Genomic DNA, 14,957 nt, shown 5'->3' with positions numbered 1-14,957 from the left:
ACCGTGTCCAACTCCCCACACCACAACCCCACCCCCAAAGTAAGGTATGTGTGTGTGACTGCGCAGCCACTATGTACTGATTTATAGTTGGTGCACCTAAGGATGTGGAGCGCTCGGGCCTGCAAACAGACTTCACAAAGGATCTGACGATGAAGATGCGTCAGGGATACCTTCCAGGGCGATCCCACCCGGTTGGCTGTTGCTGTGCTTGAAGAGGTCTGATCCCAAACCTCTGTAATGGTGCTGCGACAGTCTCTGGTTCTTACACTTCTCTCTCTCTCTCTCTCTCTCTCTCTCTCTCTCTCTCTCTCAAGTGACAGGTTCCTATACTAGGGCCTGTCCCTACATTAACTCAAACTGACTGTGACTCAGAGTATAACTGGGCCTGGGCGTATGGGGCCTAGTGTAGAGGCTACTTGCCTCTCTACACGCAGAGCTCCTTCACCTTCCCCTTCCCGGTCGTCTCTGCCTAACGTGCTCCCCTGCGCAATCTCCTATCCCTTCCTCCCGGCAATCCTGTCGCCCTATAGGCTCCCTGGCGTCACCTGGTCCAGCTGAGGCTCCTGGGGCTCGTAGTCCGCTGCACTACGTCCCCTCTGATTGGCCCACGCTTTGCGGGCTAACACAACCCCTCCTGCGCATGCGCCAGTATCCAACATGGCGGCACCCTGAACACTCGGCCTGCCGCGGAGCATGCGGTGCACCGGAGCGCTCCCTCCACACGCTGCAACCTTCCCTTATTCTCCCAGCAGAGCGGAGATAAGGGTGAAACTGGGAGACCAGGCTGCATATATATATATATATCATCAGCGTATTTAAAGTTACATTTAATACAGATCTTTAACAAGTCATTAGCCCCGGGTATGCCAAAATTGTGGTAATAGTTATAATCATTAGAGCAAAGTAGGTGCATTGTAAGGAATATATCAGGTGATCCGGGTGATATATGTGCTTCTTACCAGAATGTACTAATTTGTCTTCTTTCTAATATGCTGCACAGGTACAGTATTTCAGTGGAAGTTTTTATTAGTCCAGTTAATGAAAATACTACTCTGCTGTATAAAACGTTCATACTAAGAATTATCTCCAAAGAGCAAAAATGTGCTTCAACATTTCAAAAATCACATGATTAAATTCTAGCACCTGGGATTTTTTCCCGTATCAACAAATACATTTTGGTGCGTCTGGAGAGAGACTATATACAACGCTGGATCTAGAGGTTAATTAACTCCAGCTCCTGAAGTGAACATATCTGTAGCTAGTTATTAATTTCTCTTCCCGCTTTGGGATGCGTTTTTAATTACCCAGCCATGGAATGCTATCAGCCAATCCTTGTGATGTCGGCTGATGGAAGCCCGTTTAAGTCTCTATTCAAATCTGCAGTCTATTTGTTGTTGTATTGTGATTACATGTAATGTGTTATGTACGTGGAAAGTACTAACGAGTGGGATATATATTTATATTTAATTGGTGTCCAAAAATGTAAAATACTTAAGAGCCATACAGAGTTTTTAGGAGCCAGCATTTTGTTTGGTGGGGGCGTTCAGGGAGCCCTGCAGCCCCTCCCCAACAATTGTCTGCTCTGTGTCACTGTGTGGTATGTCTGTGTCTATCTGTGCCAAACACACAAACTGATGCTCGCTCACATTGTCATGCACATTGATGTGCACACACTCGCAAAGACGCACACATAGATGTGCACACACGTGCATATTGACATGCGCACACGCGCATATTGATGTGCACACAAGCGCAAAGACACTCGCACAGACGTACACACTTGCACAGACGCTCACAATCGCATGTACTCATACTTGCACAGACACACACACGCACTCACACAGACACACGCTCTTGCGCAGATGCACACACTCACACAGACGCATGCAGGCACAGAGACACGCGCATGCGTGCACTTACAGGTGTGCACTTTTACACCCACGCACATTTATATGCACATTCACGCTCTTTCACACAGACGCACATGCGCTCATGCTCTTTCACACAGATGCGCTCGTGCTCTTTCACACAGACGCTCACACTTAGGCTCTCAGACACTCTGCTCCGACTAGCTTTGCTCCCAGTCCTTGCGCACATCCTGCTTTCCGATCCCCCCCACTCTCCTCACTGAGCTGCGCAGTGATACACACACATACTGACGCTCTCACGCACACACACACCCTGACACTCACATCTTTACTCGGATCCAACTAGGCCCTCCCCTTTCTGACTAGCCCCGCACCCAGCCCTCGCGCACGTCTGCTTGCTGTGCAGTGGTGACTTGACCTGGCAGTCATTACTGCGCATAGCACAGGCGATGGGGAACATTTTAGGTGACCGCGATTCTTCCATGCACCTCACAACTGGTACACTCTACTACACCTAAGACTCTCAAAGCCGCCACCAGTCTAAGTTCTTTCAAATCTAAACATTTTAATTTGGTCTGTAAGTGTTGGGTAAGCCTATAACATATCCAGTATTATCTCTGTTCATGCCATGTCTTTATATATAATGTATAGCCCTGTTTATTTAATGTAACTATGTATTTGTAACCATGTACAGTATCTGTCATTATAACTCTGTGCCCAGGACATACTTGAAAACGAGCGGTAACTCTCAATGTATTACTTCCTGCTAAAAACATTTTATAAATAAAATAAATATATACACACACACGTACACACCCGTACATCCACCTGTCATATGATCCCTGTTTTACAGCCTTTTTGCCACCCGTTCATGTAATATAGTAAAGCTCTTCACAAGTACTTTACAAGAAAGTTGGCAGTTTTTTTAATTTTCAAAATCTTGACAGCAAAAATAAAAACCCACTTATGAACATACACTATTCACATGTCTCTGGCAAAAGGGCGCATTGCAGGTGATACAGCTAAGCGACGGGTTAACGGGACGTTTGGCGGGAAAAGGAGACTATATTAGGTAAGGGGGAATATTAGATCATTGTACACCTTGATAAAGAGCGCACGCTCGAAACATGTCGGTGGGGGCCTGAGGGCTCTATTTTTTCTGTCAACCATGCTCTGACCATAATAAACCTCTCATTTTGGGAAACACTCTCTAGCATTTTTTTGTAGCTGTGCTCCAATTCTCCTTCTGGATATCTGTCTTAGACAGGTCCACAACTCTGCCTTTCCCCATAGTTACTCTGCATACAATGCTTTCACTGCTGAAAGGGATTCTGGGTAATATTTTAATTTTTTTATTTATAAAATGTTTTACCAGGAATTATAGGCTAAAGCTGTGAAATTCTGGGCATTATTGAAATCCCTGCTCTCTGATTGGTTAAAATTTTTGCAGCTTGCAATGTGTTTATTTCCAATGTGTTTATTTCCAGCCAATCAGCTTTTCCTTTTGTCAGAACAGCTCTGAGACAGGGCAGGGGATTTGCCAATAGCAGCAGCATGCAGTGACTCCTCCCCCTCCTTCCGCGAACACAGCTTCATTTTGAGTTGAGCGAGAGAGAGTGTTTGTGTAGCTGCAAAGTATGTGGCTGTCTGCAGTTTGTAGCTGCAGTTTCTCTCTCTCTATCTCTTTCTCTCTCTCTCTCTGTGTATATGTATGTAGCTGCAGAATTTGTGTGTGGGTGTATAGCTGCAGTGTGGGTAGCTGCAGTGTGTCTGTGGCTGCAGTGTGTGTGTGTGTGTAGCTGCCGTGTAGGTGCAGGTTTGTTTGTAGCTGCAGTGTGTGGATATAGATAGCTGCAGTGTAAGCGTATATAGAGGTGCTTTAATGTATTTACCATTTTATTTTAATTTAAAAAATTTATAACTACACAAGTGTCTATTATTTATGAAATAAGCCTACATTTAGCCATTAATAGTAATAATCCCCTCAGAACAGGCATTACTGGCCAATAATGCCCTGGCTGGGTTCAAGTCCCACGGCTTCGCCTCGGGCCTTCAACTCTTCCAGCCAGGGCATTATTGGCCAGAAATGCCTTGTTCATCTGGGATTATTACTTAAGTAATACATTGAGTTACCTCTCGTTTTCCTGGGCACAGATTTATGATGACAAATACATGTTACAAATATATGGTTACATTAAGTGAGCAGGGCTATACATTACTGTATATACAAGACCTTGCATGCCAGTAAGAGATAATATATGTTATAAGCATATGCAACCGTTACAGACCAGATTAAAATGTGAAATAGCTTTAGTTTTGAAAGAACTTATATTGGTGGCGGCTGTGAGAGTCTCTGGTAGGTTGTTCCAGTTTTGGGGTGCACGGTAAGAGAAGGAGGAGCGGCCGGATACTTTGCTGAACCGTGGGACCATGAACAGTCTTTTGGAGTCAGATCTCAGATAAGTGCTGCATGTGGTTAGGGTGAGGAGCATGTTCAGATAGGCGGGTAGCTTGCCCAGAAAGTATTTGAAAGCAAGACAGGAAAAATGAACTTTGCGCAGGGGCGTAGCTATAACCCGCGCACTTGCCCCCCCACCTGTCGGTGGCGGCAAATTACGGGAGATGCAGTAGGAAGGAAGGGAAATACCTTCCTCTGCAGGTGGGCGTGGTCTGGGTCAGGGGGCGGGGCCTGGGTCAGAGGGCGGGGCCCTGAGATACAGCAGGAAGCACAGAGGGGAAATCCCTTCCTCTGCAGAGCCTTAGTAGGTGGGTGGGGCCTAGGTCAGGGGGCAGGGCCTCAAGTAGAGAAGCGTGGGGCTGCAGCATGAGAGACAGGCTGGGAAAGGCGAGAGGGAGGGAAGGGTTAAATCACAGGGGTAAAAACAGACATGAAAAGGAAGATGACAGAAATGAAGAGACACAAAGAGAAAATGATGTACGAGAGAGGGGCAAAGAGAGAGTGAGAGGGGCAAAGCGAGAGAGAGAGGGGCAAAGAGAGAGTGAGAGGGGCAAAGCGAGAGAGAGAGGGGCAAAGATAGAGAGAGAGGGGCAAAGAGAGAGAGGGGCAAAGAGAGAGAGGGGCAAAGAGAGAGAGAGGGGCAAAGAGAGAGAGAGGGGCAAAGAGAGAGGGACAAAGAGAGAGAGAGAGGGGCAAAGAGAGAGAGAGAGGGGGGCAAAGAGAGAGAGAGAGGGGCAAAGAGAGAGAGAGGGGCAAAGATAGAGAGAGAGGGGCAAAGAGAGAGAGAGAGGGGCAAAGAGAGAGAGAGGGGCAAAGATAGAGAGAGAGGGGCAAAGAGAGAGAGGGGCAAAGAGAGAGAGAGAGGGGCAAAGAGAGAGAGAGAGGGGCAAAGAGAGAGAGAGGCAAAGAGAGAGAGAGGCAAAGAGAGAGAGGGGCAAAGAGAGAGAGGGGCAAAGAGAGAGGGACAAAGAGAGAGAGAGGGGCAAAGAGAGAGAGAGAGGGGCAAAGAGAGAGAGAGGGGCAAAGAGAGAGAGAGGGACAGAGAGAGAGAGAGAGGGGGGGGGCAAAGAGAGAGAGAGGGGGGCAAAGAGAGAGAGAGGGGGGCAAAGAGAGAGAGAGGGGGGCAAAGAGAGAGAGGGGGCAAAGAGAGAGAGAGGGGGGCAAAGAGAGAGAGAGGGGGCAAAGAGAGAGAGAGGGGGGCAAAGAGAGAGAGAGGGGGGCAAAGAGAGAGAGGGGCAAAGAGAGAGAGGGGCAAAGAGAAAGAGAGGCAAAGAGAGAGGGACAAAGGTAGAGAGAGAGGGGCAAAGGTAGAGATAGAGGGGCAAAGGTAAAGAGAGAGAGGGGGGCAAAGAGAGAGAGAGGGGCAAAGAGAGAGAGAGGGGCAAAGAGAGAGAGAGGGGCACACAGAGAGAGAGGGGCACACAGAGAGAGAGGGGGGCACACAGAGAGAGAGGGGCACACAGAGAGAGAGAGGGGCACACACAGAGAGAGAGAGGGGCACACAGAGAGAGAGAGGGGCACACAGAGAGAGAGGGGGCAGAGAGAGAGAGGGCAAAGAGAGAGAGAGGGCAAAGAGAGAGAGAGGGGGCAAAGAGAGAGAGAGAGGGGGGGCAAAGAGAGAGAGAGAGGGGGCAAAGAGAGAGAGAGGGGGGGGGCAAAGAGAGAGAGAGAGGGGGGCAAAGAGAGAGAGAGAGAGGGGGGCAAAGAGAGAGAGAGAGAGGGGGGCAAAGAGAGAGAGAGAGGGGGCAAAGAGAGAGAGAGAGAGGGGGCAAAGAGAGAGAGAGAGGGGGGCAAAGAGAGAGAGAGAGGGGGGGCAAAGAGAGAGAGAGGGGGCAAAGAGAGAGGGGGGGCAAAGAGAGAGAGAGATGGAAAAGAGAGAGAGAGAGAGAGAGGGAAAAGAGAGAGAGAGAGAGAGAGAGGGCAAAGAGAGAGGGGGGGGGCAAAGAGAGAGAGAGGGGGGGGCAAAGAGAGAGAGAGGGGGGGCAAAGAGAGAGAGAGAGAGAGAGGCAAAGAGAGAGAGGGGGCAAAGAGAGAGGGGGGCAAAGAGAGAGAGAGGGAAAAGAGAGAGAGAGAGAGGGCAAAGAGAGAGAGAGAGGGGGGCCAAAGAGAGAGAGAGACGGGGGCCAAAGAGAGAGAGAGGGGGGCCAAAGAGAGAGAGAGGGGGGCCAAAGAGAGAGAGAGGGGGGCCAAAGAGAGAGAGGGGGGGGGGGGGCAAAAAGAGAGAGGGGGGGCAAAGAGAGAGAGGGGGGGGCACAGAGAGAGGGGGGGCACAGAGAGAGAGAGGGGCAAAGAGAGAGAGAGGGGCAAAGAGAGAGAGAGAGGGGCAAAGAGAGAGCGAGAGAGAGAGGGGTAAAGAGAGAGAGAGAGGGGTAAAGAGAGAGAGAGGGGCAAAGAGAGAGAGAGGGGCAAAGAGAGAGAGAGGGGGGCAAAGAGAGAGAGAGGGGCAAAGAGAGAGAGAGGGGCAAAGAGAGAGAAAGGGGCAGAGAGGGAGAGGGGCAGAGAGGGAGAGGGGCAAAGAGGGAGAGGGGCAAAGAGAGGGAGAGGGGCAAAGAGAGGGAGAGAGAGAGAGGCAAAGAGAGAGAGAGAAAGGGAGAGGCAAAGAGAGAGAGGGAGAGGCAAAGAGAGAGAGGGAGAGGCAAAGAGAGAGAGAGTGAGGCAAAGAGAGAGAGAGAGAGGCAAAGAGGGGGAGAGAGGCAAAGAGGGAGAGGCAAAGAGGGAGAGAGAGAGAGAGAGAGAGAGAGGGGCACAGAGACAGAGAGAGAGAGAGAGGGGCACAGAGAGAGAGGGGCACAAAGAGAAAGAGAGGGGCAAAGAGAGAGAGAGAGAGAGAGGCACAGAGAGAGGGGGGCAACGAGAGAGAGAGGGGGGCAACGAGAGAGGGGGGCAACGAGAGACAGAGGGGGGGGGCAAAGAGAGAGAGGGGGGGGCAAAGAGAGAGAGGGGGGGCAAAGAGAGAGAGAGGGGCAAAGAGAGAGAGGGGGCAAAGAGAGAGAGGGGGCAAAGAGAGAGAGGGGGGGCAATGAGAGAGAGGGGGGGGCAAAGAGAGAGAGAGGGGGGCTTGAGAGAGGGGGGCTTGAGAGAGGGGGGCTTGAGAGAGGGGGGCTGGAGAGAGGGGCTGGAGAGAGGGGGGCAAAGAGAGAGAGAGGGGCAAAGAAAGAGAGGGAGCAAAGAGAGAGAGGGGGCAAAGAGAGAGAGGGGGGCAAAGAGAGAGGGGGCAAAGGGAGAGAGGGGGCAAAGGGAGAGAGGGGGCAAAGGGAGAGAGGGGGCAAAGGGAGAGAGGGGGGCAAAGGGAGAGAGGGGGGCAAAGGGAGAGAGGGGGGCAAAGGGAGAGAGGGGGGCAAAGAGAGAGAGGGCGCAGAGAGGGAGAGAGAGGGGCAGAGAGAGAGAGGGGCAGAGAGGGAGAGGGGCAGAGAGGGAGAGGCAAAGAGAGGGAGAGGCAAAGAGAGGGAGAGGCAAAGAGAGAGAGGGAGAGGCAAAGAGGGAGAGGGAGAGGCAAAGAGGGAGAGTGGGAGAGGCAAAGAGGGAGAGAGAGAGGGGCCCAGAGTGAGGGAGGGGCCCAGAGTGAGGGAGGGGCCCAGAGTGAGAGAGGGGCCCAGAGTGAGAGAGGGGCCCAGAGTGAGAGGCAAAGAGAGAGAGAGAGAGAGACGCAAAGAGAGAGAGAGAGACGCAAAGAGAGAGAGAGAGAGAGAGAGAGAGAGAGAGAGAGAGAGAGGCAAAGAGGCAAAGAGGGAGAGGGAGCAAAGAGGGAGAGAGGGACAGACAGGCAAAGAGAGAGGGAGAGGGGCAAAGAGAGAGGCGGAGGGAGGGAGTGGCAAGAGAGGCAAAGAGGGAGAGAGAGGGGCAAAGAGAGGGAGCATGGGTATCACAGATTTTTTTTTTTTTTTTCCAAAATTTTTTATTAGGCAGTTAAACAATTACATGCTAGGTACGGTATAAACAATATGTCAGCCTAATGTACATTTTTTTCTTTTTCTTGAGAGAAAAGAGAAAAGAAAAGGCTCAACGCCTCCCTGATCTCATGAAGTCCATCAGGGAGGCGCGAGTATGGAAACAGAGAGGGAGTAGAGAAGGGGGGGCAGGGTGTGGGGGGGGGGGGAGGGTGGAGAGGGTACAAAGGGTATAGCGGGGGGTGGTCATGATCCCCAGAACCTTGGTGATTTTGGTTTGGGCTTTAATGTGGATTGGGCTTCTAGTTTGTTAGGGGGCGTTTCGTCTTATATGCGCCAAATAGGTGTACCATGGGTCCCAAATTGCTGTAAATGAGGTAGAAGACCTCTTAAGGAAAGCAGACAATCTCTCCATGTCCATTACTTCTTGCACCCTTCTTATTATTGTTTGTTTCGAGGGGGGAGACACTTTCTTCCAGGCGGCTGCCACCGCACACCTAGCCGCCGTGAGGATGAAGGAGACTAATTTTCCTGTTGGTCGGTCCAGATAGTCTAGGGGCCTGAGGTATCACAGATTTTTAAGAACTCTGATTGGAAATAGTCGAGTGCAGAATCAGGGTCGGGAATGAAGTTGATTCTGTACGAAGGGCAGTTGGTAAGGTCAGCCAGAAACTGTTGTGGGTTAAAGTTTCTAAATGTTCTAGTGAGGAGAACTTTAGGGCTTGATTGGGGTGGTTTGATTTTCCTTACACAGTACACTATTGCATGGTCACTGAAAATGTCAGGAAGGATGCTAGAGGATTGGATTCTGCTGCGATTAGAGGAGAGAATCCAGTCTAGCAAGGAATGGTTATGAGATTTCAGGTTTGTCCGTGTGGGTTAGAAAATGAGTTGTGTTGGGTTAAATGACTTGAGTTGTATCTGGATTTTGTTGTTTTTAGGGTCGAGCTCCATCTTCTCTTCCAGAGAGGAAATTGAGCCAAGAAACTGAGTGATATCAGTCAGGGACTGTAGTGGGGCTTTAGGAGGACGGTAGATGCCAGCAATCTAGATGGGCTTAGTAAAAGGGATGCAAATTTTGCCAACTAGCATTTCAGAAAAGGGTGGACTTGGGGGCAATTTATTCTATATCTTATGTTTTAGTTCCCTATTTATGAAAGTACTGGACTGAATTTATGGTAGATTGAGGTCCACATGTATTCCACTGCTGCAGTATATCTCATTCAATGACTTATACTCAATATGTTGTGATCAAAGCTTCTTTGCTGCAGTATGCCGAACAAGAGTTAAGCTCCAGTCAAATGAACGGGACTAAAACTTCTTCCAGCGTAAGGAAGACCGCTTCACATCATGTTGAAATGAGGGCCATTATTTCCATGATGCCAAAATAATACATTTAGTATATTCTTTCAATGAAAAACATTTTCCAAGAATGTGCTCCATATAAATGAATGCCCTTCGCTGCCAGAGGGGCTTGCAATGAATTGTTAAGCAAGAAGACTTAAAAACAGAAATAAATAGAGTACAGAGGACATAAACTGTTACCAAATAAACAGCTACTTGGACAATCGAGTAGTCTTATTTTTTCCAAAGTCCCATAATCCTTCACCTGCATGACATTGATTCTAAGGCCGAGTCCATAGAAGGACAGGTCGCGCTGAGCCGTGCGGACGCTCCGCGCTGAGCCCCTGCATCCTCAATGAGGATGCCTTGAGAGGGGGCTCTCGCGAGCGTCCGCAGGCGTGCTGAGGCGCTGGAGTTTTCAGCCGACAGCCAAGCTGTTTTTCAGCGCACTGTCGGCTGAAAACCTCCAATCATCGCGGACGTCGGCGCCGTGACGACGTTGGTGCGTCGCGGGCGATTGGCCCAGCGACGTCACTGCCCCGCCTCCCTCAGTCTCCCCCCGTCTCCGATCGCGCCCGCTGGCTCGCCTGCATGGGCATGAAATCGCGCAGATTTCCGCATGCGAGCGTCAGCGCGGCCAGGCTCGGCTCAACCCTCTATGGCCCCAGCCTAAATCGTACTGTGCATTTCTGAATAGCAATTAGCTGTCTGTTCATTTGTTCCCTTTGATATTCTTTTCCCTCAACATGCTAATAACTGTTTACCTCCTAGAAATGCTGCATCTGTGTGTGGTGATGAAGACAGACAGCGCTGGGTGTTTTGTCTGTGGACTTGGATGCAGTGTCTGTGTCGTGCTGTTCAGAGTAGGAGCTCGCAGCTTTTGCTTTGGCGGTGTACTGCAAATTAATTTTCCTTTAGATTTGATTCAATCAGGAACCAATGTTCATTATGTTTGGAGGGAAGGAAGAGTGAAATTACACTTAAATGCTGTTCAACTGCTTCCAGGAAGGGTATTACATGAAGGCTCCAAGATTACTATGAGCATCAAATACATTTTGTTGTGTGCTACATATTCTGGGTTTATTCATTTTAGTAACTTTGTTGTTGGAAAAATACTGCTGTGAAAACTGAATGCTACATAATTCTGAGGGATATGATTGCCCTTTAAAGCAGTGCTCCATCTCTGTGGATGATAAAAAATAAAGTATTGTAGTTCTGGGTATATTAGTTGCAACTTTTATTGGTCATTACTCTCCTATATTGAAAAGTATTGCAAGTTATTGAAGCCATTAATAATAATAATGACTCTTTTGAAGTGAGGCCAATATAAGCAGTACCATATATTGGAGAATACAGGCATAATAAACCATTGCTCATATAATTCACCATCTATTTTAGTAGCTAAGACACAGAATATATGAAGTGACGGCCAAGATAACACTAGTCTGAAAAAAAGGTTTCTCCCACAGAGGCCAGGTTTCATTGGTTGATCCTGTGACCCTTTCACAGCCACGGGGCCCAGCAATGCATTGCTTAGAATTGGCAGCAGAGTTTTGTAATGTGAGTTGGTGTTATACACCGGACAATGTGTTAAAAGGGTGGTCTAGGGTTGGCTCATTTACTTTGTCAAGTCCTTTCAGCCGTGGACAAATTATTTTGTGTCTCTCTGTCATAGCCACCAGATAATTAAACGGTAAGCTCGTTAGGTCAGGTATTAATTGTCTGTACATTCTGTGAATAGTGCTGTTGACTTAGTATTGTATAAAAAAACGTTATTCAATTTTTTTTTGGGGTGCCCCGGACATACTTGAAAACAAGAGATATCGGAGTGTATTTTTTTTTTCCTGGTAAAATATTTTAGATCAAAAACTAAAATAATTTAAGTAGTTCTTTTGTGCTGAACCTGTCCAAATCCAGCAACATCATTTTATCATTTCTCGACCAAAAACGTTTCATTGATTGATTTGCAGTTTAAGAAACTAAACTGCTTCAATGATCATTTTGAAATAAGAGTCTTCCACCAGTAAAGACCATATTAATTCAGGCTCGAAACCGTGTGGGGGAGTTGTATTTGTATACAATAGCCATGTATAATTATGAATTGTTTTAGTTTGTTTTGTTAAATAATCATGCCCACGGTGTACGTGTGGTGTCAGAGCCAAGTTACACTACTTGTGATGAGCTGGTGAAGCCCAGAGGAATGCCGAGATGTACTAATGACCCACTTACAGATGTGGAACCCTTAACAATGTTTGAAAGACTCTGAAAAATCACTTACGTCTAATTAACAATGCTAATGAACCTTTTCCATTCTACCCCCTGCCCCCACCCCACTGTAAATGAGTCTTCAGAGGGGCAGTTGGACATGGGACTAAATTGAACTCATTGCAGTAATACTTCTAATAGGTTAAAAAAAAAACTCAAACGAGTACACATTTTTTTTAAAATAATTTTTGAAAGTTTTCCTAGTAATGTTTGTCATGATTGTAATCTGAAAGTTTGGACAATGTTTACTGCTTCATTTCTCTGCTCCTTGCCCCTTTTATTTCTAGTTGATTTTTTTTTTTTTTTCACATACTGGGGTTGTGAATAAATCTGTCTACTATATCACTGAATAAGTCTGATAGCAATAGACACACACGGCCTTTTGTATGTGAATACAATGTAACATTCAAAAATGTGTAATTTCTTAAGACATCATTCTCTTAGTATGAACCTTGGTGTGTATGTATATATAAATATATATATGTATATATATACTGTATATATATATACACACACAAACAAAACTCCAAGTTATATTCTAGTGTTAGCGTGTTCTTGAAATTGCTCTACTTCTATTGTTTCAAATATGTTCTCCCAAATACCAGTGATTAAAGAAGCTGTTCCCCAAAGTCATTTTTACCCCTCATTTTTTTTACATGAAGGGAAATGAGACACTATTTTCAGCTCCTGGGATCCCCCAGTTTCTGAGACACTCACCAGTGAAGTTAAAGAGCTTAAATCTCTCTCATGGTGAAACCCAAATGACTGCCAAATCTAGGGCCAATCACAAGATCATCAGTTTCAGCTTCCTATTGGACAGCCTTTTAAATCCCTTTAAAAACCAGGCAGTAGTAACGTCCCTAGTAAGTTCCCTCAGGAACCGAAAATAGCAGGTTTCAACAGGATGTGGCCCTCTGGTTCCAGGGTTAGTTGGGGTGAACAGCTCCTTTTAAGCTCCTTAAAATCGGGACATCCAAAGAATTGCTTCAGTTCCCTTGCAGTTTAATTTTATCAGCAACAAGAAGTTTTGAAGTGAGGAATTAAAAGAAAAAAAGGTTTCAAAAGAAAAAACTTTTATGATTCCAGTGTCCCTGGTTTGACACTTAATTATCTAATTTTCTCTGGCTAGTAGACCAGATAGTTATGCGTCTCGCCAGGAGTGGTGTTGCGTTCATCTATAAACTGTATCCATCTACAGACAAATAATATTTCTCTACCTTTCTCTACAGGGGTTCAAGTCATTGCCGGAAAATGGTTCCAAGGCCTCCCTGCAGCTGACATGGGGATTGCGAGGAGAAGGGCTGAAGTTTCTCTACTTTTTCTTTGCTTTGCTTGCAGTGATTATTGCTTTTATAGGGGCAAAGTTATTTTAGAACATGAATGAGGTTTTGTGAAATAAAAAGGGCATGATTATAGAAAAAAAAATAAGAAAATAATAAATTTCCAGTATGCCGTTGGACAGGATGTTACGTTTCACTTTAATATGCCATGTTTTTAATATTGAACAGATATTATTTGGAAATTGTCTTTTTTTCCCCCTTAAAGCCTAGAATGGTCTGGAAGGTGCAATTACAGTATGCACGAATACCTATAATCAGTGTTCGACAAACCTATACATTTGCTCGCCCCGGGCGAGTGGATTAAACCCCCGGGCAAGTAAATATTGGCCCAAGCAGCACACGTTTGGTACTAGGTGGCGAGTAGATTTTTTGGTGATTTGTCAACCACTGCCTATAATAACATTTGTACTTCTACATGCAGTCAGGTAAAAGCAGCAGTGCCCCCAACTTGACCATTTTTGTAGCACCATTGTACGTCCTACAAAGAAAATCCTTTGGCGAGGTCACTGTGCTGGTTTACTAGCCTTGCTTGCTGCGCAGTTCATATCATGTGATTATATATATATATATATAAACAGCTGATACAGTTTCATTGAATATATAAGTATAATCCGAGGTGAAGGGGGGGAAGGGAAGGGAGAGGGGAAAGTGATCACACAGACAAGGTAAGGAAATGCAAAAAACAAGACACGAGAAAAAATGCGGGGCTCAATGGTAACGCTTCGGGGTCCACAACCCCTTCTAATGGCCCATTCCCATGGTACCCCTATTGAGGGACTATGGTACTGCCCAGCACTCTCACTTCCAAAACGTCCTTCTAGATAAAAACAGTAAGCGACACAGCAGAGCTGACAATTTCTAATGTATTATGTAATAACATCCTCCTGTGGTGGAATAAGCCACATCAAAAAATGTGCTGTAATCTTTAAACTGTCCATATCAGCACAGGTGATCATTGCTATCAAGCTAGTGCACAACTAGAAAGAGCGAGGTACTGATCACTGTATAAGTCCCCCTTCACCTCAGATTATACTTATATATTCATTTATCCTGTATCGCCTGTGACACCTTATTGCGTTGTTACTGCCACAATTTTGTCAATACTCACTGATTTTTCTTTTATTAGCGATATGTGTCACATTTCTTTATCGGAGTGCCGGGAACACTCACTGTACTTTACATTGATCTTGGGAGAGATTGCGGGTCTCCCCACTGCTCCTTTTGAACCCCCCACACACATAACTTTAGATTAAAAAAAGGCTGTGCTGCCTATACCGCACACTTTCTATATGTGTGTGTGTGTGTGTGTGTGTGTGTGTGTGTGTGTGTGTGTGTGTGTGTGTGTGTGTGTGTGTGTGTATATGTGTGTATGTATATGTGTGTATGTATATATATTTATCCCTCATTTTTTTTACATGAAGGGAAATGAGACACTATTTTCAGCTCCTGTGATCCCCCAGTTTCTGAGATACTCACCAGTGAAGTTAAAGAGCTTAAATCTCTCTCATGGTGAAATCCAAATGACTGCCAAATCTAGGGCCAAATCTCCTCATTATATATATAGCTGCACCAAGCGAAGGTGGGACGGTGACATAGTAAAATCTCGAGGATCAGGCTTTTCCATTGAAACCACCACTGCTAAATTCCACACCATTTACTCAATAAGTGGTTACGTTTTAGGTTTTAAAAAGTTGCATTTTGAATCTTTAATCTTGTTAGCTCATTAAATGAGCACATGCAATTGCCGCTTGTAGATGTTTGAACGGAAAATATCCTAATGGTAACGAGACTGGGA

The 14,957-nt window shown here is 46.5% G+C and overlaps 1 protein-coding gene across 2 annotated transcripts in view; it reads left to right on the top strand.

Annotated features, from left to right (window-relative positions):
• CDKAL1 (CDKAL1 threonylcarbamoyladenosine tRNA methylthiotransferase) overlaps positions 1 to 13,286 on the top strand; it is an 869,422-nt gene extending 856,136 nt beyond the window's left edge. For both annotated transcript variants that reach the window (XM_075585602.1, XM_075585601.1), the window contains one exon: positions 13,052 to 13,286. In XM_075585602.1, coding sequence (XP_075441717.1) covers positions 13,052 to 13,195 — 144 coding nt within the window. In that variant the 3' untranslated portion in view covers positions 13,196 to 13,286. The remainder of the gene's footprint in view (positions 1 to 13,051) is intronic.
• The last annotated feature ends 1,671 nt before the right edge of the window (positions 13,287 to 14,957 follow it).

This window comes from Ascaphus truei, chromosome 2 (assembly GCF_040206685.1).
Source record: "Ascaphus truei isolate aAscTru1 chromosome 2, aAscTru1.hap1, whole genome shotgun sequence".
NCBI lineage: Eukaryota > Metazoa > Chordata > Amphibia > Anura > Ascaphidae > Ascaphus > Ascaphus truei.
The sequence above is the reverse complement of the archived record's forward strand: the minus strand, read 5'-3'. Positions and strand labels throughout refer to the sequence as shown.